General features: G+C 36.1%; 1 protein-coding gene across 1 annotated transcript; it reads left to right on the top strand.

The window, feature by feature from the left end:
* Positions 1–6565: 6565 nt before the first annotated feature.
* Positions 6566–19268, top strand: LOC149416321 (uncharacterized). The gene is made up of 5 exons (XM_089641948.1): positions 6566–6658; positions 8417–8532; positions 13028–13177; positions 13332–13429; positions 19170–19268. The coding sequence occupies exons 2-5, from the start codon at positions 8466–8468 to the stop codon at positions 19266–19268; spliced, it is 414 nt and encodes a 137-aa protein (XP_089498074.1). The 5' UTR covers positions 6566–6658; positions 8417–8465.
* The last annotated feature ends 6371 nt before the right edge of the window (positions 19269–25639 follow it).

Below are 25639 nucleotides of genomic sequence, written 5' to 3'. Positions count from 1 at the left end.
GTTAAATACGTGTCGATTTATTTATGTGGGTAGGGTATATAGTTTTGTACAGTAAGATCTCGCATTATTTAATTTAATTAAACGATTTATTGTTATTATATTATTTATCGTAAAAATGACTAACGAAACGTCAAAAGTAGAAATGAAGTTATTGGAAGCTTGTCAAAATTCATTCTTTACAAGAGCTCAGAGAATATTTGATAGCATGAAAAATTTCAAGACGACATCGTCAAAAAACACTTTTTGCGCAAATGCCACATTGTTACCAGAGATTGGGAAGGAATTTTCGGAAATGGTTAGTGAAATAAACATGCTCAACCTTACAATAAATCCGGAATATATTCCCAATTTTCAAATGGAACAATCATTTGACGAACTGTACGCCATTATTCAACTAACAGCCAGGCAAATAAATAATGAAAATATGAAACAGTCGTCATCTACTACTCAACCAAAACATAATATTAATTTACCAAAATTAACGCTACCCTGCTTTAATGGGAATTTACTGAACTGGAAAATTTATTATGAAACGTTTCTAAATGTAATTCACGAAAACGCAGATCTCTCTAATGCAGAAAAAGTTCAATATTTGGTCGGTTCATTGTCTGAAAAAGCATTACATATTTGTGTTGGGATTCCAACAACAGCGGATAGTTATGAAATTATTTGGAATGCTTTAATAGAGAAATATGAAGATAATCGAACACACGCAGCGTATTATTTCGATCAAATTTTAAACATTAAACAAATAACTATTCCAACAGCATCTAATTTAGAAGCGTTTATAGATCAGTTTCATTCGTAAATTTCGGCGTTACAACAATTGAAAATTCAGAATTTATTACAATATTTCTCCCTTTATATAGGAACTCAAAAATTAGATAAGGAAACAGCTTTGGCATTCGAATCGTCAGTAAGGAGATTTGAGACACCCTCGAAGAGTTCGTGATTTTTTTGCGTGAACACGTAAAAATATTGCAACGGACATCTGCATTACCGGAATATAAATCGCAACAGCGTATGGAGAAAAACTCACAAGAAGCAATATAGCCAAGCGTTTGTTAGTGTAACAGACAGAAAAATAAAACAATACGAGTGCACTGTGTGCAAATCTATGCAGAAATTGTCTTAGTTAAGCTTGTCTTAGTAAAATGCACTTTGCTAATAAATGTAAATCGGAAAACCGATGCAAATATTGTAATCAAAATCATCACCCTTTATTACATTTTAATACAACAGCATCCGACTCTTCTCACTCTAATGAGCAAGATTTAGCGGAAAATTCCGAGCGTGAATCTGAAAATCCATCCGATAATGTCACATTGTGCACTCTGAATAATGAAGATGCAAACGTTTTTTCTCCAAATCAAACCATACTATTAGGTACCGCATCCATTAATGTTCTTGATTTTAGGAATAATTATCAGAAAATACGTGTCCTAATCGATAGCGCATCGCAAAACGATTTCATTACAACGGAATGTTGCTAACGTCTTGGCTTACATTTATTCCCAAATCGCAATCACGCCACGATTAGAGGAATAGGGGATGTTGCTCAACGCGTTAAAGGAGTTACAATCACGCCACGATTAGAGGAATAGGGGATGTTGTTCAACGCGTTAAAGGAGTCACAATCACGCCACGATTAGAGGAATAGGGGATGTTGTTCAACGCGTTAAAGGAGTCACTAATATGAGTTTTGAGTCTCGTTACAACAATAAAGTGTCTTTCTCCATTCGACCTTTGGTCGTAGACAGCATCACAGCTCACCTTCCAGCATCATCGCTAAATCTAAACGCTTTATCTTATTTAAATTAATTACCAGTTGCCGATGACGAATTACACACCCCAGGGATCATAGATGCAATCATCGGAGCCAATTAATTTGGCCAAATAATATTACCAGGTAAGGTAAACGGCACACGGTTATTACCAAGTGCCATTGAGACCAGCTTAGGATATATAATAATAGGAAATGCACCTACCATCGATAGTTCTTATTCACTTGGTAACTCATTTTGCACAACGACAGAATCATCGATTGAAGAACTTCTGGCAATTGGAAGAGGTCACGGAGTGTGAACTGCTTTCATCGGAGGAAAAAGAATGTGATACGATTTACGATCAATCTACCAGCAGAGATACCTCCGGTAGATATATGAGCTCCATTCAAATCCTCCTCCTCCAAAAATTCTAGAAGATTCTTATCAAGTAGCCTCACGTCGTTTTCTGAGGCTAGAAAAAAGAGTAAAAGCATCTCCATCCCTGAGACAAAAGTATAACAACGTAATAATGGATTATCTCGAAAAGGGTTATCTATCCCCTGTTAATCCTGACAGGCTGCTGGAAATTAGTTATTATATTCCACATCACTGCATACTACGAGATGATAAAACAACCACTAAACTACGAATAGTTTTAGACGCAAGCTGTAAGACTAGTACTTCGTATTCTTTGAACGATATATATTACATTCGGGAAAAAACTTACAATTTGATTTATTCAAGTTATTAATTAATGTTCGTTTGTACCGTATCATTGATCTCATATTTGGGATTTGTATCAATCAACCATAACAGATCACTTCTCAGTAGAAATTGGCCTGATGCACAATAGTCCTACTACCGGAACGTCACGTAATAGTATAAAAATGAAAAAAATTGAGAAACTAACTTCTAAAATTAAATTAGAAAATTGGCACTCTACTCTAAATTCCAACGATCAGGACATTGCTTTAAATACCTTTTCTTATATCCTTTTGCAATATATTGAGGATGTCACCGAAGAATCCAGTTTGAATAATTCAAAAAATTAAAAAAACTGAAACCATGGATCACTGATGTCCAAATTTTTTGTATTAAAAAAAGGGACAAACTTCACAAAAATCTACTCAATAATCTGGACACTCAAGCCACAATATTTTATAAAAAATACAGAAATGTATGCAATAATATCATCAAAACCACAAAAAAACTACTACAAAGAGAAACAGTTCAGAGCCGGTAATAATAACAAAAAAATCTGGCATATTATCAAACCACACAATGAATTACATCAACGGCCATGACATCTCTTTAAACTTAAAAACAGTTTGATAATGCCTTCAGAGGGCGAAACAGCTGTCACACGTAATAATAATTACATAGCAGAAATTGTTTATAAATAAACTGTTTTCATAAATATTTTTTTTTTGTTCCGATCATATTATTAGCGTGAAAATTTGTGAACATCACAATATCCCGTTTATCTCGCCATTTCAAAGTCAATACATTTTCCGAATTATACGCTATGACCTGTCCAGTGTCCATTTCTTATTTTCCTATCCAATTTAGGCATTTGCTTCCGATTGGTTCTTGCTGTCCCACAATAATTAGTTTTGTTTTCAAAAAGACATTCAAACAAAGCGGGTGAAGTTTACCAATTATCTACGTAGAGTCGATGCCCACAGCCAAGATAATCTTCAAGTAAAGTCATTGCTACAGATCCCGATATTCCAACGCTGGTGGCTTTCAATGTCTGTTTCATTTCCGGTGTAATAAACATTGCCTGTTTTTACGTCACAGCAAACAAAAATTTTGATGCAAAATCTGTGCCTTTTTTGAAGGTATACCTATACATTTTAAAAGAGAGCCGTCCTTTCCACAATAATAACCTCTCATCAATACTTAAATAGGGATAAAAAGTTCATTCATTTTTTTTTTTTAACGGTTCTAAAATGCTCCTAATCTTGAAAAGTCTGTCATTATTGTAGCATTGACTTGCACAATTCCTCAAGATAAGTAAAAAAAAGATCCTGGGAAAATAATGTTTTAGAAAACGGTGTCTCTATTGTAGGATTATTGGACCAATATTCTTTGATACAATTTTTTCCAACCAGACTCAAAAGAATTATGGTAGATGAGAAACGTACATTTCTTCCTTCGTAGTGTCGAACCATTTTTCAATTTTTGACGACGCTGATACATTATGGGATGCGGATTTTGCGTAAATGTTTGTTTCGGAAACAATGGTGTTTATAATTTCTTTTATAAAAAACAGTTGGAAAAGTTGCAGTTTAAGATAATCATCGTCCAAATAAACGTGTGTTTTTATTCTGGACTGGAAATCATTGAAGTTGTGCAGTGTTGGGGTGAAGTTTGTATCATCCCATATTCTAGCTTCCTCCCGTCTCCGATTAGCACTAGGTTGCGATTCTACTATAACCACAGACATAGGAATTAATAGACGAGAAGATAATGGCGAGGGGTAAAATCAACTGTTGAAGAACGAAGGGAGTAAGGCTGACTGTGATTCGTCAATAAATCAATCTGACAGTAAATAGGCATCTCGCATTATAATATGTATCACCATTTAGTTCTTAAAAGTAAAATCTGCTTTTGAATGAATAGACATTTCTACATGGGAGCGCAAATTACTCGCCACGTTATGAACTAATTTGCGAAGTCCAAATTCGGCAAGTAAGGCAGCTTCTATTTTCAGAGTCGTATTTAGTTTCAGAGTATTTAGTTAAGACACTTTTACAAATGTCTCATAATTTACTTACCCCAGTAAACAACGATGAGCACACTTGAGAATCGCTACACTGTGATGTGATAGTATATGTTTCTAAAACTGATCCATATAATACGGTGTGAATAAGCTTAAAATAAAGTAAAATAATGCTTACTTATGGAATGTATTACGACAGTTGGGTTTATTCTCTTTTTCACATCTATTTTTACAAGTTTTCATATCACAAGTCAACATTTTGCCGTGTTATTTCGTAAAATGAACCGATGATGCCTCGACCATAGTTCGCACAAGAATGATGACGTCACGTTTTCAAATTTCACTTGAGGCCATATGCGAGCCCAGCCGGCTTAATGGAACCGGTATGGGGAGTGGGGATAATACGCTTTTAATCACTTAGGGCAGGTCTACTAATATTCATATGTCTATGACTATAACCGTTTCCTCATCATCAGTAGAAAAATCATCGGAGAATATTGATAGATCGTCAGTGGTTTCAATACTTTCGTCTTCATCATCATTATTTTTCATCAAAATATCGGCGATTTCATAATCTCCTAAATCCATGAGGTTTTTGATGTTTTAATAGTACACTTTGAATCACTAAAATCACCAAAAATATTGTAATTTCCGGCTAACAAACACAAAACACAAATAATAATTTTAAAAACGTATAAACATATGAATCACAATACTCAATATATCACAAAACCACGAAAAGGGTATTTTAATACGGTTTTATATACGGTTAGATCACAAGAAAAGTTTAAAAACTAAGGAATTTACAGTTTGACATAATACTACACATTGTACTGAACATCTATGCAAGTCTGTCAATCTGTCAATCGACTGTAAAATGCCGGTTTCCTCTCTGCGGTACCTTAGGGAAGGATTTGCAATTGATACACAACTTTGCGAATGTCGTCGGACAAATGACTGATTGAGCCAGTTGTTTGCATATTTATTGAGTTAAAATTCAACAGTTTCTACACGTGTTAATATTCAGCAAGTATTTTTTATCCCGAAATAGGATGCATGAGAGCAGGAACCAAGAAAAAATAACCAAAATTTAATTACTTCGGTTAAATCCTATTTGACACATGATACGTGTCCGGTGATAAGCATCATAAAAGATTCGGCGCGGCGTCGTAAAATTTCAATGCCATTGTTTACGATTTGTTCTTTGTAGTAATTTGCAAGTACCTAAGCAGTTCGAGCTGTTTACTATTAATTAGTTAGTCTGCATTCTTCTCTTGACGCCAAATATCTAACAACACAACATTTCTTGATTTCAAAAACAGTCAGAATACACAAATGAAACTTTAAACAGCTTTATTGCAAAAATACAATACATGCACATCTGACATGGTTTTTCGGGACTGTCGATTTGTTAGGTTTGTTATTGAATATACTCACATTTAAACAAAAGGTTTTAAAAACAATGGCAATGGACGAAAAAGTTATGGGACAGTAAGGACAGTAAGGACAGGATTGGTCTCGTCGAAAGAGAATCACAAAGAAATGGCTCTCTGCAAGTGTCGATACCTGCAAATAAATACACAAACAAAATATTTACATAACAACGTCAAAAACAAATAAACAATTTACTTGCAAATATCACGAACATGTTCACATTAAAACTCCAAATTATTTAGTTGCTTTTCTGCTGAAACTCGGAACACAAATGAAAATTTAATTAAAATTTATAATAACCCTTATCAAATCAATAATTAACCAGGTAAAATAATGGAACTGTTTTGTTGAGACTTTGAGGCAGAACTAACTTTCACTCTCGTGGAATGACTCGCAAATTGTGCTGAATATGAAATGTTCTTAAAAATCATTATTCTTAGTTACGATCGTTCTTAATAATAACCGTTCTTATTAATTACCGTGATTAATTATCATATGATGATTTTGTATGTTAACAATATATTATGTATGTGTTCAAAAGTCAAATGATGAAAATGTTTTTTTTTTTAGTTATCTGGTCGCCATGATAATTATAATAATTGTCTATGACTTCATTCTTGTCTATGCATAACCTATAATTATTTTTGACAAGTGCTAACAAGTGCTTTCTTCTCCGAGAGCCGTTTCTTCCTGTTAAACATACTATCCCACTCCTGTGATGGTTATTGGTAAAGTAAGTACTTATTCTTATATTCATCGCTATTCATTTGGTAGCTGCCGTTATTCCAGTTTAGTTAGGGAATCATTGGGCGTTTTGTCACAGTAGAATGTTTAAACTGTCAATTTGACGTCTACCTATTATTAGATTAGCATTTCGAAGGCATTTATTACAATGATCACAAAAAAAACATATTGTTAACAGATATTTTGTTAAAAGCGGAATGGCGGTAAACATTGTAAACATATATATATTTTCCCACTATAAACAACGTTTCTCTTAACCGTTGTCATATCTTCAAGGTTTACAAATGTGTTTTGGCTACGTCTTCGTTATTTTAACAGGATATTCCAAGCGAAACCACATTTATTTATTTATTTATATTTTTTTTTCTAGATAAAAGAAAATTACATTTTCACTTATTTAACTAGAAAAAACTATTACATTTTTTTTTTACATTATTTTTGGCTTTCACCCTTCAAGGGTGTTCTTGGCCATCATTTAAAATTATTGAGAAATAAAAGGTGAAATTAAATATTAATTTTATTTAAATAGGCAAATTTAAAAATTATAATGTCAATTGGAGTCGAGTTCAGACTTAGAAGAGATGAGATGTTGAATGGAGGGGAGGCAATTTTAGATAAGGCTTGATACAAGAGAGGATATTTGTTTAGAGAGGGACAACCAAAAAATATGTGATCTAAAGTTCCCACTTCTAGACCACAAAATGTACAATCTGGGGAGTCAAGGACGTGAATTTTAAAAAGGTGGGAAGGAACGGAACAATATCCGATCCTCATTCGAATGAGTGAAGAAATTTCTTTTTTGGAAAAATGAGGGAATTGCTGAAACCACGGTTTTGATGGAATAGTCCTTTGTATTGAGGCATAGCAGGCTCCCTTGGATTGGCTAGCAATGTGCCAATACTCTGCCCAAACATTGCGGGATCTATCTTTGATGATGGAAAAAATGTCAGATAACACATTAATATATTACACAACGATTTTATTCACGATCATTGTTTTGTTGATTGATCATAAAACTGAACAACTTTTTAAAAAATTAAACTACACTTTTTTTTCATTTTTAATTTCGTCTGGGAGGCAATTATGTATGTTGCTCCCCTCGTAACCAATGGATTGCTTGCCGTAATGAGTATGTATGGTGTTTAAATGTATTTTATCTTGTTGCCGTGTGTGTGTGTTTACTTGGTACGTTTTAATGATTTCTGTATTTGGATGTATGAGTTTATTATTTATTTTTCATATAATGAGACATGTATTATATTCATAAAAAGTTTCTTAATTTTAATAGTTTTGTTTTCATACATAATTTTTCTGTTGATGTTCTAGGTTTGAAGTGAAATAGCTTTTTGATTACTTTGTTTTGTTTTACGTGTAGTTCATTTATATATGTTTCATATGCATTTAACCAGATTTCAATCAAGTAGTTTAAATGTGAATGTACGAGGCTATAATATAGACCTTTTTTTAAATTTTATCTAGTAACAGATATGATATCCGGCTAAATACGCTAATTAAAGGGGTGATTTTATCTTTAATATCTTGAATATGCTATTTAAAAGTTACGTGTTCATCAATGCACAGCCCAAGATAATTTTCCCGTATTAGAATTTACAGGTTGTTATATTCAATTTTTAAGGGTACGTAAGGAGGAATGATTTAACGATTTGAGCTAAAAATCATGTATCCTGTTTCAATTTAACTTTTAAATTTTATCATTTTATTTTATTTTAACAATGTTCTGTTTCAGATATATTGTTTGGGGTTAAACCAATAACCAATCTCTACCAAAGCAGACCATGGATCTACTGAAGCCAGATACTATATCCATCAAGACGGAACCAGGGCTCCAGGAAGAAGATGGAGGTTAAATTGCATTTTCAGATTTAGATTTCGACCACCCAGCTGTAACGAAGGAATGCTCGCAATATGCGGAGAGTACTCAGACAGTTTGTTGCATTGCATACGTGTTAAATATAGAACTTAAAATTCGGATGTCCGGAATCAATTTCTCTTTTGAAATGTCGTACAAACAGGACACACACTTGTGCACACCATCCTTTCTTATAAAACATGAGGTGTATTGGGTATTTACCTTAATATGTGTCCTTGCCGGAAAATACCAAAATACAGCACTCATTAAACTTTATTATATTATTCATAGTAAGTTGTCGGTTCCTCGATTTTCACCTTATTTTATTTGAGAAATGATGTGAATTACACGTATTATACGTTAAAAATACATAAATATTGATTGTAAAAACAATATTTCTTTGACCGAAAACAACCAATTTTTCAATTTGGTAGGCGGGAATGGGTACCGCCGCCCTGGGAACCATTTATTGGATTACCAACACCTCTGCCACAGGTCACCCCAAGTGGTTCGCTACGTTTGGTGACTTAGCAGGGGTGCCCGGGTTCATGGGTTAAGGTTTGCCCGGGTCTTGGTGGCGGGTGCGTCGGCCCACCTTCTGCGTGGCGGGCCGGTTGGGAGATGCTGGTTGAGGGAGACCCTTAACAACCGGTTACCGCTGTCCGGGCCGCTCGATAGTACAGGGGCCCGACCCTCAGGCTCACGACTAAGGGTGGGCTGCCCCATCAGCGAGTGAAAAAACCCCGCCACTGCTGTTGTGCCGGTTCGTGACCGGAGGGGACCCAGCAGCAGCGTTTGGGGCGCATTGGATGCCCTCTCCAGCCGGACTCTCCCAGCCTATCGCCTAGCACCGCAGTGGGTGGGCTGGAACCAAACGCTCATCACTCCTGGATAGCCTGAACCCCAGATTCCTACCCACCCCTCATACCTTTCCTTTCCAGACCTTTCCTTTCACCTCCTACCCTTATAAAAAAAAAATAATAATAATAATAAATAAATTCATGAACATACAACACAACAATTTTAACATCGTTACAGCGGCGAGTAGCAGGCGTCCCCGGTGCGGGCCAAAACTGTTGGTAAATTTTGCCAACATTCGCGGCCTGCACACAAATTTAAATTCCGTCCATCACCATCTTTTGTCCCAACGTCCCAACCTTCTTTTCCTATCCGAAACTCAGATAGCCGAGCCGCCAGACTCCTCCTATCTGGACTGCCCGGGCTTTACCCTCGCAAGCAAATTCCGACTGAAAGGAGGAGTCTGCCTCTATAGTCGAGCTGACGTCAACTGTGTGCGACTATTGAGTCTGGAAAACTCCAGATTCGACGTAATGTGGGTGCGCGTCAATCTTGCCAGTACGGCAAGATTCTACGCATGTCTATACCGCTCACCGAACCATAGCGAATCAGACACTTCCGAGCTCTTCAAACATTTGAGCGATACTATTGATGATCTCTTGCCCCGCTACCCTTCGGCCGAGTTTATTGTTCTGGGGGACTTCAACGTTCATAACGAGCCATGGTTGAAGTTCTCAGGCCCAACGGACTCGGCTGGCCGACAGGCGGAATCCTTTGCCATTTGCTACGGATTAGAGCAATTGGTTCAGGAGCCTACAAGGGTTCCTGATGTCCAGACTCACCGCTCCAATCTGTTAGATCTTTTCTTAACTACTGTGGCACACGGTTATAAGATTGACGTCACAGCGCCTCTGGGATCATCTGACCACTGCCTAGTGACGACATCAATCCCCGTTAGCCTCAGACCAACCAATGAGAGGCTGAGGAGAAAAGTGTTGCACTATAGGTCAGCAGATTGGTTCGGTATGCGGGCCCATTTCAACGCTTTTCCGTGGTCAGCTGTTTGTTTTCGGACTTCGGACCCTTCAAGATGTGCCCAGGAGATTGGTGAAGTCATCAAATCGGCGATGGATGGCTTCATACAGTCGACTACTAAAGAAACTGGTGTGGGCTCAAAGCCGTGGTTCAGTCGACAATGCTCCGAAGCAGTCCGACGAAAAAACGCGGCTTACCGAGCCTAAAACACATCTCGAACGCCCGAAAGCAGATCAGCATACAACAAATCGGCAAAGGAATGCAAGAGAATCATCAATAGGTCGAAATTCGAACACGACATGCAGATCAGCAAAAAGCTGGCTGCCTGCCCGCATGGCAGCAGAGCATTCTGGTCGCTTGCGGGCTCAATAGGTCGAAATTTTTGCAAACCCAGTTTGCCACCTCTTACCAGACCTGACGGCTCACTAGCAAACACCGCCACCGAAAAGGCTAACTTATTAGGGAAAATGTTTGCGGAAAACTCGACCCTCGACGACGGGGGTGCTATTCCGCCGTCGGTTCCTCACTGCGGCTTCTATATGAAAAAGCTGAGGATCCGGCATCGGGATGTACTCCACGTCATACGGGGGCTCGATGTTAACAAAGCTAGTGGACCTGATGGAATACCTGCCCTGGTATTGCAGAGGTGTGCTGCGGAAATAGTTCCAGTTTTGACAAAGCTCTTCAAAATGTCCCTGAAGTGTGGCACTGTGCCCTCTGGTTGGAAAAAAGCGGTCATTCACCCTATTCCCAAGAAAGGTGACCGCTCCAACCCGGCCAACTACCGCCCCATAGCGATCATTTCTGACATCAGTTCTGTCCAAAGTGATGGAACGTGTGATCAACGACAAACTGCTCACATACCTCGAGAAGAACAAAATTATCAACGACCGTCAATACGGATTCCGGCGGAACCGCTCGTGCGGTGATCTTCTCGCGTATGTGACGCATGTTTGGGGGCGGTGCCTGGAACGTCACGGTGAGACCCAAACGGTCGCACTAGACATATCCAAGGCCTTTGACCGGGTCTGGCACCGAGGACTTGTCAACAAATTGCATTCTTACGGACTTCCCGCATCCCTGTGTACGTGGATTGCTGACTTTTTAAGGGATAGGTCGATTCAGGCGGTTGCTGACGGTTTCACCTCTTCCTCGCACTCCATAAATGCTGGCGTCCCACAGGGATCGGTTCTGTCTCCGACTTTGTTTTTGTTGCACATCAATGACCTTTTGACATGTGCACCGATTCATTGTTACGCGGATGACAGTACAGTTCATGATAGCTTTTTGTTTGACAAGCCCCCAAAGGGCACACAAACTCCAACGGCTCGGAGGGCTTTGAAGCAGAGAATGGACGGTTATCTCGAGAGTATTTCCTCCTGGGGTAAAAATAATCTCGTCGAATTTAATGTTTCAAAGACCCAATCCTGTCTGATTACGTCTAAAAGGGATCCAAATGATAATCTAGTCTCCTTCAACGGAAGCAATCTTCCGAACAGGCCTTCCATTGATATGCTTGGTGTAACTATAAGTGACCAGCTCAGGTACGGGGGCTCCATCGAAGCCAGAGTAAAGTTGGCCTCTCAGAAGCTGGGCGTACTGTACAGGGCCCGCAGATACTTTAATAGTACACAACTGCTCACCCTGTACAAATCGCAAGTGCGCCCTACTGTCGAATTTGGCAGCCATCTCTGGTCTGGAGCCCCAAAATACCTGAAAAAACCCTTGACTCTGTGCAGAAACGGGCGGTCCGTTTGATAGATTCCCCAATCTTAACAAACGGACTGCAATCTTTAGAGCACAGGCGTCAAGTAGGTATGCTGTCCTTGTTCTATCGGTATTACAATGGAAGATGCTCTGAGGAACTAGCGTCATTGATCCCTTCGGCACCGGTGCGTAGTCGGGATACACGCCAAACGCGCGCCCAACATTTGTACACAGTTGACACTTGTCACATGAGAACGGGTCGCTTCTACGATTCGTTCTTAAGTTCAACAGCTCGGCTGTGGAACAAACTGCCGGCCTCTGTGTTTCCTCCCTCCTACAACATGTGACTCTTCAAGACCCATGTTCACTCCTTCCTCTCCAAAAAAAGACCCTCCACACAGCATCCCCAAAGATGACATAGGCCCCGAGGGAAATTATTTTCTTCAGGGCCTCCTGTGTGGAGTTAATGTAAAAAAAAAAAAAAAAAACCAAACCAAACTCTCTACTACAGGTGCTCTAGAGAAAGGTTTTTCCTTCTTGAAGAATCGGTCCCTGAAGCGGATATCTGAGGTCATTTTTTATCTGACATTGACCTTGTTGATCAATGGTATTTATTCGTAAAAGAATAGTTTATTGTTTTTCAATTAAAAAAATTCTCGTCAATATCAATTTGACGAAGATACAGGGCTGGCTCTATGCGGGCGCAATTAGTGCAGTTCGTCCCGGGCGTCCCTGGGTACTTAACCTATCACATCGCCCTTAATATTATTTTTGATAAATACCGCTCTGCAAAAAAACCCAAATCATCATTTTAATTTTGGTATACTGCCTCGGCGTGTACTATTTTAGACTGTGAGGGCAGCCAAAATTAATCTTGCGCCTGGCGCCGTTTGATTCAGGGCTGGCCATGAAAAGAATCATTATATTTATTGTCCTTTTTTATTCCAGGAAACATTAATGTGAAGACAGTCACCATAAACGCGGATCTTGGACCCCAACAAGATGAAGCGGCGCTTACTTATATGAAAATTGATATAGACCTGTTGGATGTAAAAGAGGAATGCTTAGAACGCTTTGGAAGAATTTCCAAGGAAGCAGGTAAAACCAATTTTTCACTGTAAACTTGAACGATTCGGACTCTCCTATTTTTTTTATCGTTTCTACGAACTTACTTCGCTTATTTACTCTAAGTTTAGAAAATAAGTTTAACTGAGTCTTTTTCATCCATGTTATTTTTCAAATTTGTCGACAGATCTTCAGACGCATTTTGTGGAAAAGGGATTCACTCCTCCCCATCACAACTACTCCTCCTCTCCTAAGTCAAATTTTGCAATAAACGTACGCACCTATGCAAGAGAAAAAACTTTTTCTTGTTCCAAGTGCAACTATTCAAATGCTCAAAATAGAAAGTTAAAGAGGCATATGCTGACCCACAGTGGAAAAAAACCTTTTTCATGTTCCGTGTGCAACTATGCGTGTTGTCGAAAGGATCATCTGAAGAGGCATATGCTGATTCACATTGGAGAAAAACCTTTTTCATGTTCGGAGTGCAACTATGCGTATTGTCGAAAGGATCATCTGAAGAGGCATATGCTGATTCACATTGGAGAAAAACGTTTTTCATGTTCGGAGTGCAACTATGCAAGTTATCAACCAGGTAACCTGAAGACACACTTGTTGACTCACAGTGGAGAAAAACCATTTTCATGTTCCGTGTGCGACTATGCATGTAATCGAACGGTTCAACTGATTAGCCATATACTGACTCATAGTGGAGAAAAACCATTTTCTTGTTCCGTGTGCAACTATGCATGTTATCGAAAAAGCGATCTAAACGTACACATGCGGATTCACAGTAGAAAAAAACCTTTTTCATGTTCCGAGTGCAACTATACGTGTTGTCAAAAGGGTCAGCTGAAGAGGCACAAGCTGACTCACAGTAGAGAAAAACCTTTTTCATGTTCGGAGTGCAACTATGCATGTTATCAAAAAAGCGAACTAAACGGACACATGCGGATTCACCGTGGAGAAAAACCATTTTCATGTACCTTGTGCAACTATGCATGTTATCGAAAAAGCGAACTAAACGTACACATGCGGATTCACAGCAGAGAAAAACCCTTTTCATGTTCCGAGTGCAACTATACGTGTTGTCAAAAGGGTCAGCTGAAGAGGCACAAGCTGACTCACAGTGGAGAAAAACCTTTTTCATGTTCAGAGTGCGACTATGCATGTAATCGAAGGGTTCAACTGATTAGCCATATGCTGACTCATAGTGAAGAAAAACCATTTTCTTGTTCCGTGTGCAACTATGCATGTTATAGAAAAGGTCAGCTGACGAGACACGTGCTGATTCACAGTGGAGAAAAACCTTTTTCATGTTCCGTATGCAACTATGCATGTTATCAAAAGGGCCATCTGAAGAGCCATATGCTCTCTCACATCGTAGAAAAACCTCTTTAATATTCCGTGTGCAACTAAACATGTTATCTGAAGTGCAACATGCTAACTCACGGTGGAGAAAAACCTTTTTCATGTCCCGTGTGAAACATTTCATTTTATCAAAACGCCCATCTAAAGGCCCTCATTCTGTCTCACAGTGGCGAAAAACCTGTTTTATGCAAGTGCACATATTAATGTTATTATAAAAGCAATATGAAGCGCACGTTAAGTCACTACGGAGTCAACATTTTCTTTTTCCTTGTTCATCTATGGATATTCTCAAAACGCACATCTAAAAAGCCACATGCTGTTTCACAGTGGCAACAAACTTTTTTCATTTTCCAAGTGCACATATTCAGATTCTAGGAAAGGCCACCCATATAGGACATTTGTTGGAACACATGCTGACTCAGAGCGGATAAAACCCCCCTTTTCTTGTTCCTAGTGCAACTATGCAAGTTATCAACAGTGTTCCTTGAAGAGAAAATACTTAATGACAGCTGAGAAAAAACTTTTTCGTTTTCTGGCTGAAGAGAGATTTGAAAAAACGTGTGCGCACTCTGTTTTTTTTTCGTATTTAATTATGCGTTTTCTCGAAAAGAATCTTTGACTGGACACTTTTCTTGTTCCTTGCGTTAACATTCACCTTCACGAAAACTATTTACAAAATAAATTCTAGTATTAGATATGATTTGTTTCACCAGAGAGTTTCCAGTATATAAAATTAGTATAATTTTAAAATGGTCAAAATGTTTATAACCTTTTGATTTCCTTGAATTTCTTCTGAATCGCATTGCAAAATATTTGATTTTTTTTTAAACTTAAATGTACTTGTAAGTTAAATGTAAATGTATGTGTAAAAAAGATAATTATGTCATGCTTCTAACACGAATATCAAAATATATGTGAATATGTTTACAGTAATATATTTAATTATTTTTTCAAATAATATTTTTACACTTCTACATTCACTTTCTAAACTGTAGAACTGTAGAAGCAGCTACTAGTGCATTCTAGAACATTTTCTTTTTTGTTTACTATGCGGAGATCGCACCTTGTACCTACTAGAATTATTTGGTAAACACAACCGCTAGGTACTTCAACCGCTCGAGAACGTACTACCTGGGTAGACAGAAAAAATTCCAGTGATTTGACTGATGACAATTTTCCTCTGATATTTTAAAATGTAAGTATTTTTCTCCTTACATAACTGAACCGACAAATCATAACTTAAGATTTTTTTTAAATCTTTACTAATTGAAAATTGCTGTCGAAATGGCTTCACGCAATCATACATTTCGTTACGTGCTTAAAGCAGATATAATTCCGTTAAAACGTAATCAACAAATTCGTACATTTTTGTACTTTGACAATAGTTATTAAGATTATTCTGGTAAAATACATTGCTTGTAGAGAAAATTAGGACGAACTGCGGCACGAGAATCAATTAAGTATTGATCCTGTGTAATGTAGTAAAGCAGGGAACAGAAAACAGTAAAGAGGGGTTTGTAAGGGCTGCAATGCCAATATATTCTATGATTTTATTGGAAAAAACGAAAACGCTTTCATTTAAAAACAAAGTTGAAATATTCTTGTTTTTGTAATTATTTGAAGTAAATACAGATAACTACTTATTCGCTACAATTTTTCATTTATATCTAACATTACGTTGTTTACCGTAGTTAACATTTGAACTCTCACATTACTGAAAATTAAAAAACATAATTTTTTGATATTTTTTTCAAGAACTCTTTTAGACCCAGAAACCTAATAACGCGGTTTAACTATTAAATTTTAAATTTTGATATCCTTGCCTAGTTAAGGGTTAACGACTAATAGGATAGTAATGTGTTTGCCCTTAGTTTTTAAAGTGATTTTAATCCTTATGTATAAAGAAACTGAAATAAAGGTAAGTGTCCAAATCGCTTGCACTAAATTTTATTTTAGAAACAATGATTTTTTTAATTTTGTGTACATATTTTACTGTGATTTGTTAGTAAGGTTCCGGATTTCCCACAGTCAACAGGTTGAAGATCTGCTGCCCCTATAATGTTTATAATGCCCAATTGTTCGAGCTTTCTTATGTATTCCATAATAGCCAAGTTATGTATATATTTTTTTTATAGTGAATACCTCACAAGAGTCCCAACTGCTCCCGTCTGGAGCCAGTGAGACTATGGCATCCCCAATTGGGGGATGTTGTGAGGCTGAAGGTAAGTGGGGAAGGGAAAGAGGAAGGTGGGGAAGTACCTGGCTATTCAGATCTAGTCACTAAACACGGCTTAAGCCATTTGGAGCAACGTTTCAATTCTGAATGGTGGTCTTACACCAGGGCGATACTGGTAGTATCTTCCACTCTGGAACGTGCCGCAAATATACTATATATTATTTTAATTAATTAATTGTGAAATAACACAAATTAATCAAATAAAATTTATTTGCGCTCGCCGGGTTCGAACCCGCGACCTTCGGAATGGCAGTCCAATGCGTTACCACTGGACTATGCCGGCCGTCAATATATATGGTGTTAAAGGTGGATCATCTTAGTCTAACAACTTCTTACTGGATCAACATACTATGGGAAGAGGTCAATATATATTTTTAGTTATACTAGTTTAAAAAATTACTTTGACCCAACACAAGAGGCCCTGAGGAAAATAATTTCCCTCAAACTTTACCGCCTATGTTATCTTTGGGGTGCTGTGTGGAGGGTTTTTATAAGGCGAGGAAGAAAATTTGTATGAGCGGAGGCTAGGAATCTAGGGATTAGTGTGATCAGGAGTGACGGTCGAATGAGTATTAATAGATGTTATATAAACAAAATATTCTTTTCTTTTATGTCTTATTTTAGCAATAAATATATATAATAAATGTCCAATTTTCTTCGCTGTTATATTTCCTTGGATTTGATGAAAAATATGATGCTGAACAAACCCCACTGTTTCAATATGATTGCTTTCTCTCACTATCCCACGAATCGTGGTAAAGAGCCGTTCTCGTGTGGTCAATCTTACCCGTGGGTGCTCGTTTGGCGTGTTTCCTGACTGCAACGGTAGAAAAAGGACCAATGATGCTAGTTCCTCGGGGCAACTTCAATTGCAATAACGGTAGAATAAAAACAGCTATCCCACCTGATACCTGTGCTCTTAAAATTTCAAATCGCTAGTTTTGTGGAATCTATTAAAACGACCGCTCATTTCTGCAGAGGATTTTTATAAAAACGACAAAGTCAGTGGAACAGAGCCACGAATAGTAGTACTTCATAGTAGTAGCCATACATAGCCATAGAAATTTCAGTAATACTTCACCTGGTGCGGGTGTAGAATCACTCTACGTCGTTCTTCTATGTTGTCTCATTCGCCGACAGCAAAATCATTTGTCACACGAGAAGTGCCCAATAGTTGCAGTCGTGACAAGAAAAAGGTTTTTCTTCACTGTGGGTACGCATGTGAATTTTAAGACTGCCCTTTGTAGAACATGAATATATGCAGTCGGGACACGAAAATGGTTTTTCTCCACTCTGGGTAAACATATGAGTTATAAGTTGGCTCTTTGTGGAACATGCAAATTTGTAGTCGGCACACGAAAAGAAAACAGCTGCAACTTTTACAGATATCGTAGCAGGCGCTAATGAGTCACGCTAGCATTATAGAAAGAGAAGTTAGTTATATAAACGCTGCCTTTAGAATTGTACGTCTTCAAAGATGCACCGCAACTATAAAATACGAAATCACTACAATAGATGCACCGCGTGCTAAAAACTATAAAATACGATAACACTATAACAGATGCACCGCGTGCTAAATACTATAAAATACGAAATCACTATAACAGATGCACCGCGTGCTAAATACTATAAAATACGATAACACTATAACAGATGCACCGCGTGCTAAATACTACATGTTACCACTAGATTGAACATTAAAAACTATTTTTAAAATACCAAGCTTAACAACAGTTGGAAGACCTAAAACTGATTGACATTCTATATTTGTGACAAAAAATAATATTATTTGTGACTTCTCCATTAATTTGACACACAAGATCACATTGCCCAATAATCGGTATTTTATTACCTTCAAAACCAGACACATTTACATAACCCGTTTTTAAAATAGAATTTAATAAATTTAACTTTATAAAGTTTTATAATGACATGACATTTTATGTCAACCTCTGTATCCAAAATAAAAAAAAAACTAAAATCATTTCTTAAATTTTATTATTAATTAATAAATCTAAGAGCCATGCTTGACTTGAATTATTGTTACTATATGGGTCATTCCGCCGTTTCGTTCAAATCGCATGTTCTTGCAAAAAAGTCATATGAAAAATAATGTTTTTCAAGAAAGTTTTATTGGAAAATGTAGTTATTTAAAAAAGGAAAAAGTAGTATTTACCGGATTAGGCATTTGTTACTTAATAACTTTATGGTATACAAAAAACATGCTAAAATCTCATTACCTTCCCCGTGTAAATGAGGGACCGGTAAATTGATCAATAAATAAGAACATTTTACACTAGTAAAATCACTACATTCATTAATCGACCTGAATGTACAACTAATTTTGCATATTTATTGGTGTTTAATTTATTTTTAAAGTTACTGTATCATAGAAAGAATTGAGATTTTGTTTTTGTCCAGAAAAAATCGCTGTCGTCTTCCGCCAAAGCGGTAATTAAAATTGTGACCGTGTTTGTCACTGTTCGTCAGCTGTACCCCACCCCGCGCCTCCGTTACTAATCAGTGTACCGCTATATCTGGACGGGGGAGGACGTGCGTCGCTGAATAAAGAAATATCTGCGATCTCCGTGCTCGAAAACGACTTTGTCACCGACCAGGCATCATTACCTTCCAGCATTTTTTAAAGTAAGTACATGTTTTAAAAATTCGAATCATGAACCTATAAACTATAATTAGTCGGACTATTTTTTATTGAAACATAAAGATTTGTAATGTCATTATTAAGCGAGTTATTAAGGAAAGATTGTCAAAACCTCATTACCCTCCGTCTCATTACCTTCCGTATCGTAAAATTTTTTGCCGGATGGTAATTTAGAGGTGTGGAGGGTAATGATAAATTTGTAAGGGTTATTTTTACGTGCATCTGGGACCATGTTTGGGGGTTCATAAAAGTTAATATTATCAATAAAAGCAGTTTCTTGCGTTCTAGCGTCGGACAATTTCAGTTTTGGTGAAATACATATTTTCGTTTTATCTATTTACTGATATGGAAAAACAATCTGTTAAAATTTACCCTGCGAATTTTTATTTGAAAATCGATTTTTTTATTCAATGATATAATTATAATTATTCAAATGTAAACGAATAATATATTAAACAAATGGTTTAACTATTCCCCTACAGTCACAATTATTTTCATTACTTATCTTCATTACTTCAGTTGTCTATTAAAACAGATGAATTTTTACAAAATTTCAAGTTTCTAAACAAATCCAGATTTGAACAAAAATCTATATAAAGGGCATTATTAAGAGTCCAACGCAAATTTCTTGATTAAAAAACCATTTCATTACCGTTAGATTTTAAATCATTTAGGGAAAAAAATATTAAACAAAGATATAAAAGTAGTGTAACAATTTTTGGGCTCTCCTGTAAAAGTAACGAAATTGAAATTATCCATATTTGTTATTGAACTTCTCACTTGATCCGATACTTATGATAATTTTTCTTTATTATTTGTTACAGGCTAAACACCATAATCCACAATGGCAAAGTTAAATAAAAAACTGAAAAAAGAAGAAAAGTTATCCAAAGACAGGCTGCGTAAGCAACAAAAATATGCTGAGATTAAAAACAATCCGGAACTGTACAGTCTTCAGAAAGCGAAAGAAAAAAAAAGATACTTAATGCGAAAAGCGCAAAAAAAGATTTGCAGCATTGAAGATATGAGTGAAAGAGCCCAGAGAGAGCAAAGACGAAGATGGCGAAAGAACTCTGTAAATTATTGGAAGAAAAAAGAGGAGCAGCGTAAAATAGAAACGATTACAGTAGAAAATATGCCTCCAATTCATGAAAATGTCAAGGAAGTACCCAATAATGTGCAAAATACTCTAGATCCTGACCCTCTCGCAGTCGAGAATGAACAACAAATCATTAAAAAAAATGTGCGTGGTCTAACGAATGTTAGAAAATTGAGGTATAGATCATTGAAAAACATCTGGGAGTACTGAATGTAGAAAATGACGAAGCCTGTATAGATGTCACAGTTGACATGAATATTGAAAACTTAAGCCTACAAATTGACTCGCCTACTATTTTCAATAATATTGATGACAATATGCTATTGAGCGAATTCGACGGCTCCATGTTTTTGGACGATACTATTGCTTCAACGCCAGAGCCTGCTAAAACTATAGAAAAGAAATGTAAAGTGAAAATACTCTCAAACGTACCGTTCGACTATCAGCATTATTCCCTTTATAAAAATAGTACGCAAGAATTCAATCCTTTCGATCAATGTGAGTTCGAGAAGTTCATCCGATCCCTAAGAGTAGAATATCCTGATTTCGATGAATCAAAACAGCATTCCCCCAAAACTGTAGAACTCCCACACATGGACATTGACGAGGAAACCAACAAAAAGGATAAGGAGGCGCCATTCAAATACTACTTAGATGACTGTATAATGGTTCAATATAAAATAACAAACACGACACATCATTTCATTGGGAAAATTATTGGAAAACATGAGTACACACTAGAGTACAAAGTAATTTTTTTGAAAAAAGCTCAAGGGAATTCCAAAAAATTTGTCTGCCCAACAATTAGTGACGACGATTTCATTTTGGAATCACAAATTCTTCAGCGCTTGCAAGATCCAGATGAGAATGAAAGAGGACAATTCACTTTCAAAAATTTGCCGAACTTTGATTTGAAATAGTTTTCCAGCAAAAACTTTCACAAGAATGATCTCAAGTTACTTATATTATGTTCCTATTTAGATGTAAGACCTTTATCTTGTACTTATTAGTTACATATGTTGTGTTTGTTTTAAGTATCTCTGATTTTATTTTAAACTGCATTTCAATTGACTTCTGATTTTTTCTTATTTTTAATTATTATTTTTATTATTTCTATTTTTCAAATATTACAATGTTTGCTTAGGAATGTGAAAATTTTGTATTTCTTGTGTACAAACCTACTTATAAAACGTAATTATAAAGAATTTGACTATTCCTTATAATTTCTGGGTAAGTAGTATAATAGGAAAATTTTAGTTGTGTTGGGTTTGATGTTCCAGCTGCCTTTTCTTAATTTGTATTTTGATATTTTTTTCCATTATTTTTTAACAATTCATACAGATATTGCAAAAGCATAAGTAAGCAGAACTGATTACGTATGAAAAAATGTATTTCTTGTCTCCAATGTTCAAAAGTCTGAATAAAGCATTTAGTTTTTCACTATAATAGGTTTTTCTTCTTTTTCCTAATCCGCTCACCACGTCAAATGATACTTAGCATGATTTGAAATCTATTTTATTATTCAATTTCTATTCAAATTTCATTATTCACAGACATTTTAAGAACCTTAAACATGTTCACTACCATCTATTAATATTTCATTACCAAACTTCATTACCATCCAAATTTTTAAATTACCATCCAACAGTTTTTCATTACCATCCACACCTTCATTACCTTCCATCAATTTTCTTCGAATCCAAGTGTCGCACAAAGGTGCCCTTTTCACTTTTATACATCTGATAGGTACGGGAACCCATTTCTATAAAAATATATAGTAAAAAGGCAAAAAAAAAAAAATCCGCGGAAACAGGCAAATTTGAACGAAACGGCGGAATGACCCATATATGTTTCTTATTGTTCCAACGTAATGAACTTCAGAGAAATAAGTACTCTCATCATTAGGTTTTGATGCTTGTAGAAATTACATGACCTGCATTTGACATTGACGGCTGGACATTTATATCTGTGTAGCTGACCACATCTTCCACAGGGTATATTCCCACTTGACGTTGAAGGTGATGATGACTACGACGGTGACCCGTGACGATTGAATTGACCACTTGACGATGAATTGACGAACATAATGACTTGATCCTCTTGGACTTGACACTTTTGGACTTGAAGAATGACTGTTGACATTTTGACTTTGATAAGGTGACCGTGGCTGTCTTGATGCACTTTTATGCTGACAAATCTCTCGCAATTTCGACTGTTTTTTTTGTAGCGATAGTGTTGAATCTTGCAGAAGACGTTGACGTATGTGACTTAAATTTGAGCTCATATTTGCAATGAAAATTTCTCTTACTAGAGATTTGCTGCATTTGCACTTTGGACTAATCCTTTGAGATCTAGTGATGGCATTATCATAGTGATATGACAGCCATGACAAAGTAATGGTATCCGGATTGAAGAATCTTTCTTAGAAAAAAATAATTCTTTTAATACAATCATTTCGCATAATTTAAAAATATACAATATTCGTGTTCCAACTGTGATGCAAGAATATATAATATTTATAAGTTTTCAAACTGTGAATGTATTTTCTGTTGATTGTAATCCTATTTTTACTATTTCTTTCTCATATTCTAACTTGTGCAGCAAGTCAAAGCCCCACGGGCGTGAAATGAACGCAATAATAAATTCAAATATTAATAATTGCAATCGGAATATGTGTAGAGTTTTTCTCCTGTATGGGTAAGTGTGTGATGTTTTAAATTTTATATTAGAGAAAATGAATAGCTGCAATAGGAACATGTAAAAGGTTTTTCTCTGCTGTGGGTGAGCATGTGACTCTTCAAATATCGCTTTCGAGAACATGAATAATTGCAGTGGGAACATGAAAAAGGTTTTTGCCACTGTGAGTCAGCAAGTGTGTCATCAAATCTACCTTTCGATAACACGAATAATTACATTGGGAACATGAAAAAGGTTTTTCTCCACTGTGGGTGACAATGTGTTTCGTCAAATATCTCTTTTGAGAACATATAAAACTGCAGTGAGGACATGAAAAAGGTTTTTCTCCACTGTGAGTAAACATGTGTGTCGTCAAACTTTCCTTTCGAGAAAATGAATAATTGCAATGGGAACATGAAAAAGGTTTATGTCCACTGTGAGTCAGCATGTGTCTTTTCAAATATCTTTTTAGAGAACATGAATATTTGCATTGGGAACATGAAAAAAGTTTTTCTCCACTGTGGGTGACCATGTGTTTCGTCAAATATCCCTTCCGAGAACATGAAAAATTGCATTGGGAACATGAAAAAGGTTTTTCTCCACTGTGGGTGACCATGTGCATCGTCAAATCTGTCTTTCTACAACTTGGATAATTGCAATGAGAACATGAAAAAGGTTTATGTCCACTGTGAGTCAGCATGTGTCTTTTCAAATTTCTTTTTAGAGAACATGAATATGTGCAGTGGGAACATGAAAAAGATTTTTCTCCACTGTGAGAAAGTAAGTGACTCGTCAAACTTCTCTTTCGAGAACATGAATAATTGCAGTGGGAACATGAAATTTTTTTTTCTCCATTATGGATACGCAAGTGATATTCTGACTTTGACTTGTAAAAGCAGGAGTAGTTACAATAGGTACAAGATATTGGTTTTTCCACATGATGCGTTTTGAGATCTGTCGATAAGTCTGAAAAAAATAATGAATCAAACTAAATAAGTGCAACTGGTTCATAGAACTATTAAAAGATTATGAAATAAAAGAGTATGAATGTTTTAATTTATAACGGACAACATTAAATTTACCTGTTTTCTGGGTACTTCTATGAAAGCGATCTAAGCATTCCTTTTGGACATCCGGAAGGTCAATGTCAATTTCCGTATAAGAAATTATCCCCCCGTCTTCTTCTAGGGATCCTGGTTCTGCGTTGATGGGTACAGTTTCCACAATAATGTTACCTGTAGAAACAAAAAAACAATATGCAAGTATTATATACGTTGATATGCTTAGACGAATGTGAGGTTCTAGTATCTGAATACTCGCAGGAAGGTTTACCACACTAAATGTAGAGCAAATGAAGATAAACGCTATGCAATGGTAGTAAAGGAGAAATTTCACCCAATACCGAAAGCAATTTTTTTTTTTTTTTAAGATATGGGTAGTCCCACAAAGCTGTGACAATCAGCTTGTCTGTAGGTTCTACCATTTAATGTTATAACATAATACACATTAGCTTAAGTTTAAATATTAATACCAAATATAATGTTTAGGATAGATAAACGTTTTGTTCATTTATTAACCACTTTTTTGTCAGTTTAGGGCAAGGTTCCTCATTATTTTTCAAGTTAAAGTTTTTGTTAAATTTGTTATAAATCACAGGTATCAAATAGTCAAAAATAATAATGTCTCTACTAATGTCTTCAAAAGAAGACATAGCTATCTAGGACAGTTTACTGATTTTGTTCTCAACTCTATGCATAGTGGTAAACAGATTGATTCCATTTACACAGATTTTTCAAAGGCATTTGACAAAGTAAATCACGACATAGGTACTATTAAATAAGCTCTTGAAAATCGGTGTATGTGGAAATCTTCTCAGATGGTTCTCTTCTTATGCCAAATATGCGCAAAACTATTTAATAGGAAAAATAAAACTCACAACGCCTTACGAGATGTAGACATTTTCAAGTATAACCTTAAAACATATAAAATGCATTTTATTTTTTTGGTAAACACATGTTAAAGACAAGATTTTTTATGCATAGCACAAAGGGTTACAATTATTTTTATATGCAATAATTATTAGCCTGAAACACTCATCCACTTTGAAAAATCTCCTGATAACAATCGTCCCGTTGGCTTCATGTATCTTTTATCAGGAGATTTTTCAATGTGGATGAGTGTTTCAGGCTAATAATTATTGCTTTTAAATATAAAATGCAGCTTACTAAACTGATAACTTTATTTTGTGTAATATTCCTCTCATCTTAGTTTATTTTATGGTTTTTATTATAATCATGCGAAAACTGTATTACTACTAACTGTCTTTATTTGTTTTTATATCATTTTGTAATTCCTTATAATGTTTATTCTTTATATTTCTTCTTCGTTTATAAATATATTGCATAGGTGGAAATATTGAATCAACGACTAGAATTAATGGAACATTATACATTA

This window comes from Hesperophylax consimilis, chromosome 17 (assembly GCF_061612785.1).
Source record: "Hesperophylax consimilis isolate HC1 chromosome 17, BYU_Hcon_1.0, whole genome shotgun sequence".
Lineage (NCBI taxonomy): Eukaryota > Metazoa > Arthropoda > Insecta > Trichoptera > Limnephilidae > Hesperophylax > Hesperophylax consimilis.
Note: the sequence above shows the minus strand (reverse complement) of the source record. Positions and strands in the feature narration are given on the sequence as shown.

Coding starts and splice junctions, on each gene's coding strand:
- LOC149416321 (XM_089641948.1), top strand. CDS start 8,466: ATGGATCTACTGAAGCCAGATACTATATCCATCAAGACGGAACCAGGG. Junction 8,533..13,027: donor GCTCCAGGAAGAAGATGGAG/GTTAAATTGCAT, acceptor TTTTTATTCCAG/GAAACATTAATGTGAAGACA. Junction 13,430..19,169: donor CAATAAACGTACGCACCTAT/GCAAGAGAAAAA, acceptor GTTTTTGTCCAG/AAAAAATCGCTGTCGTCTTC.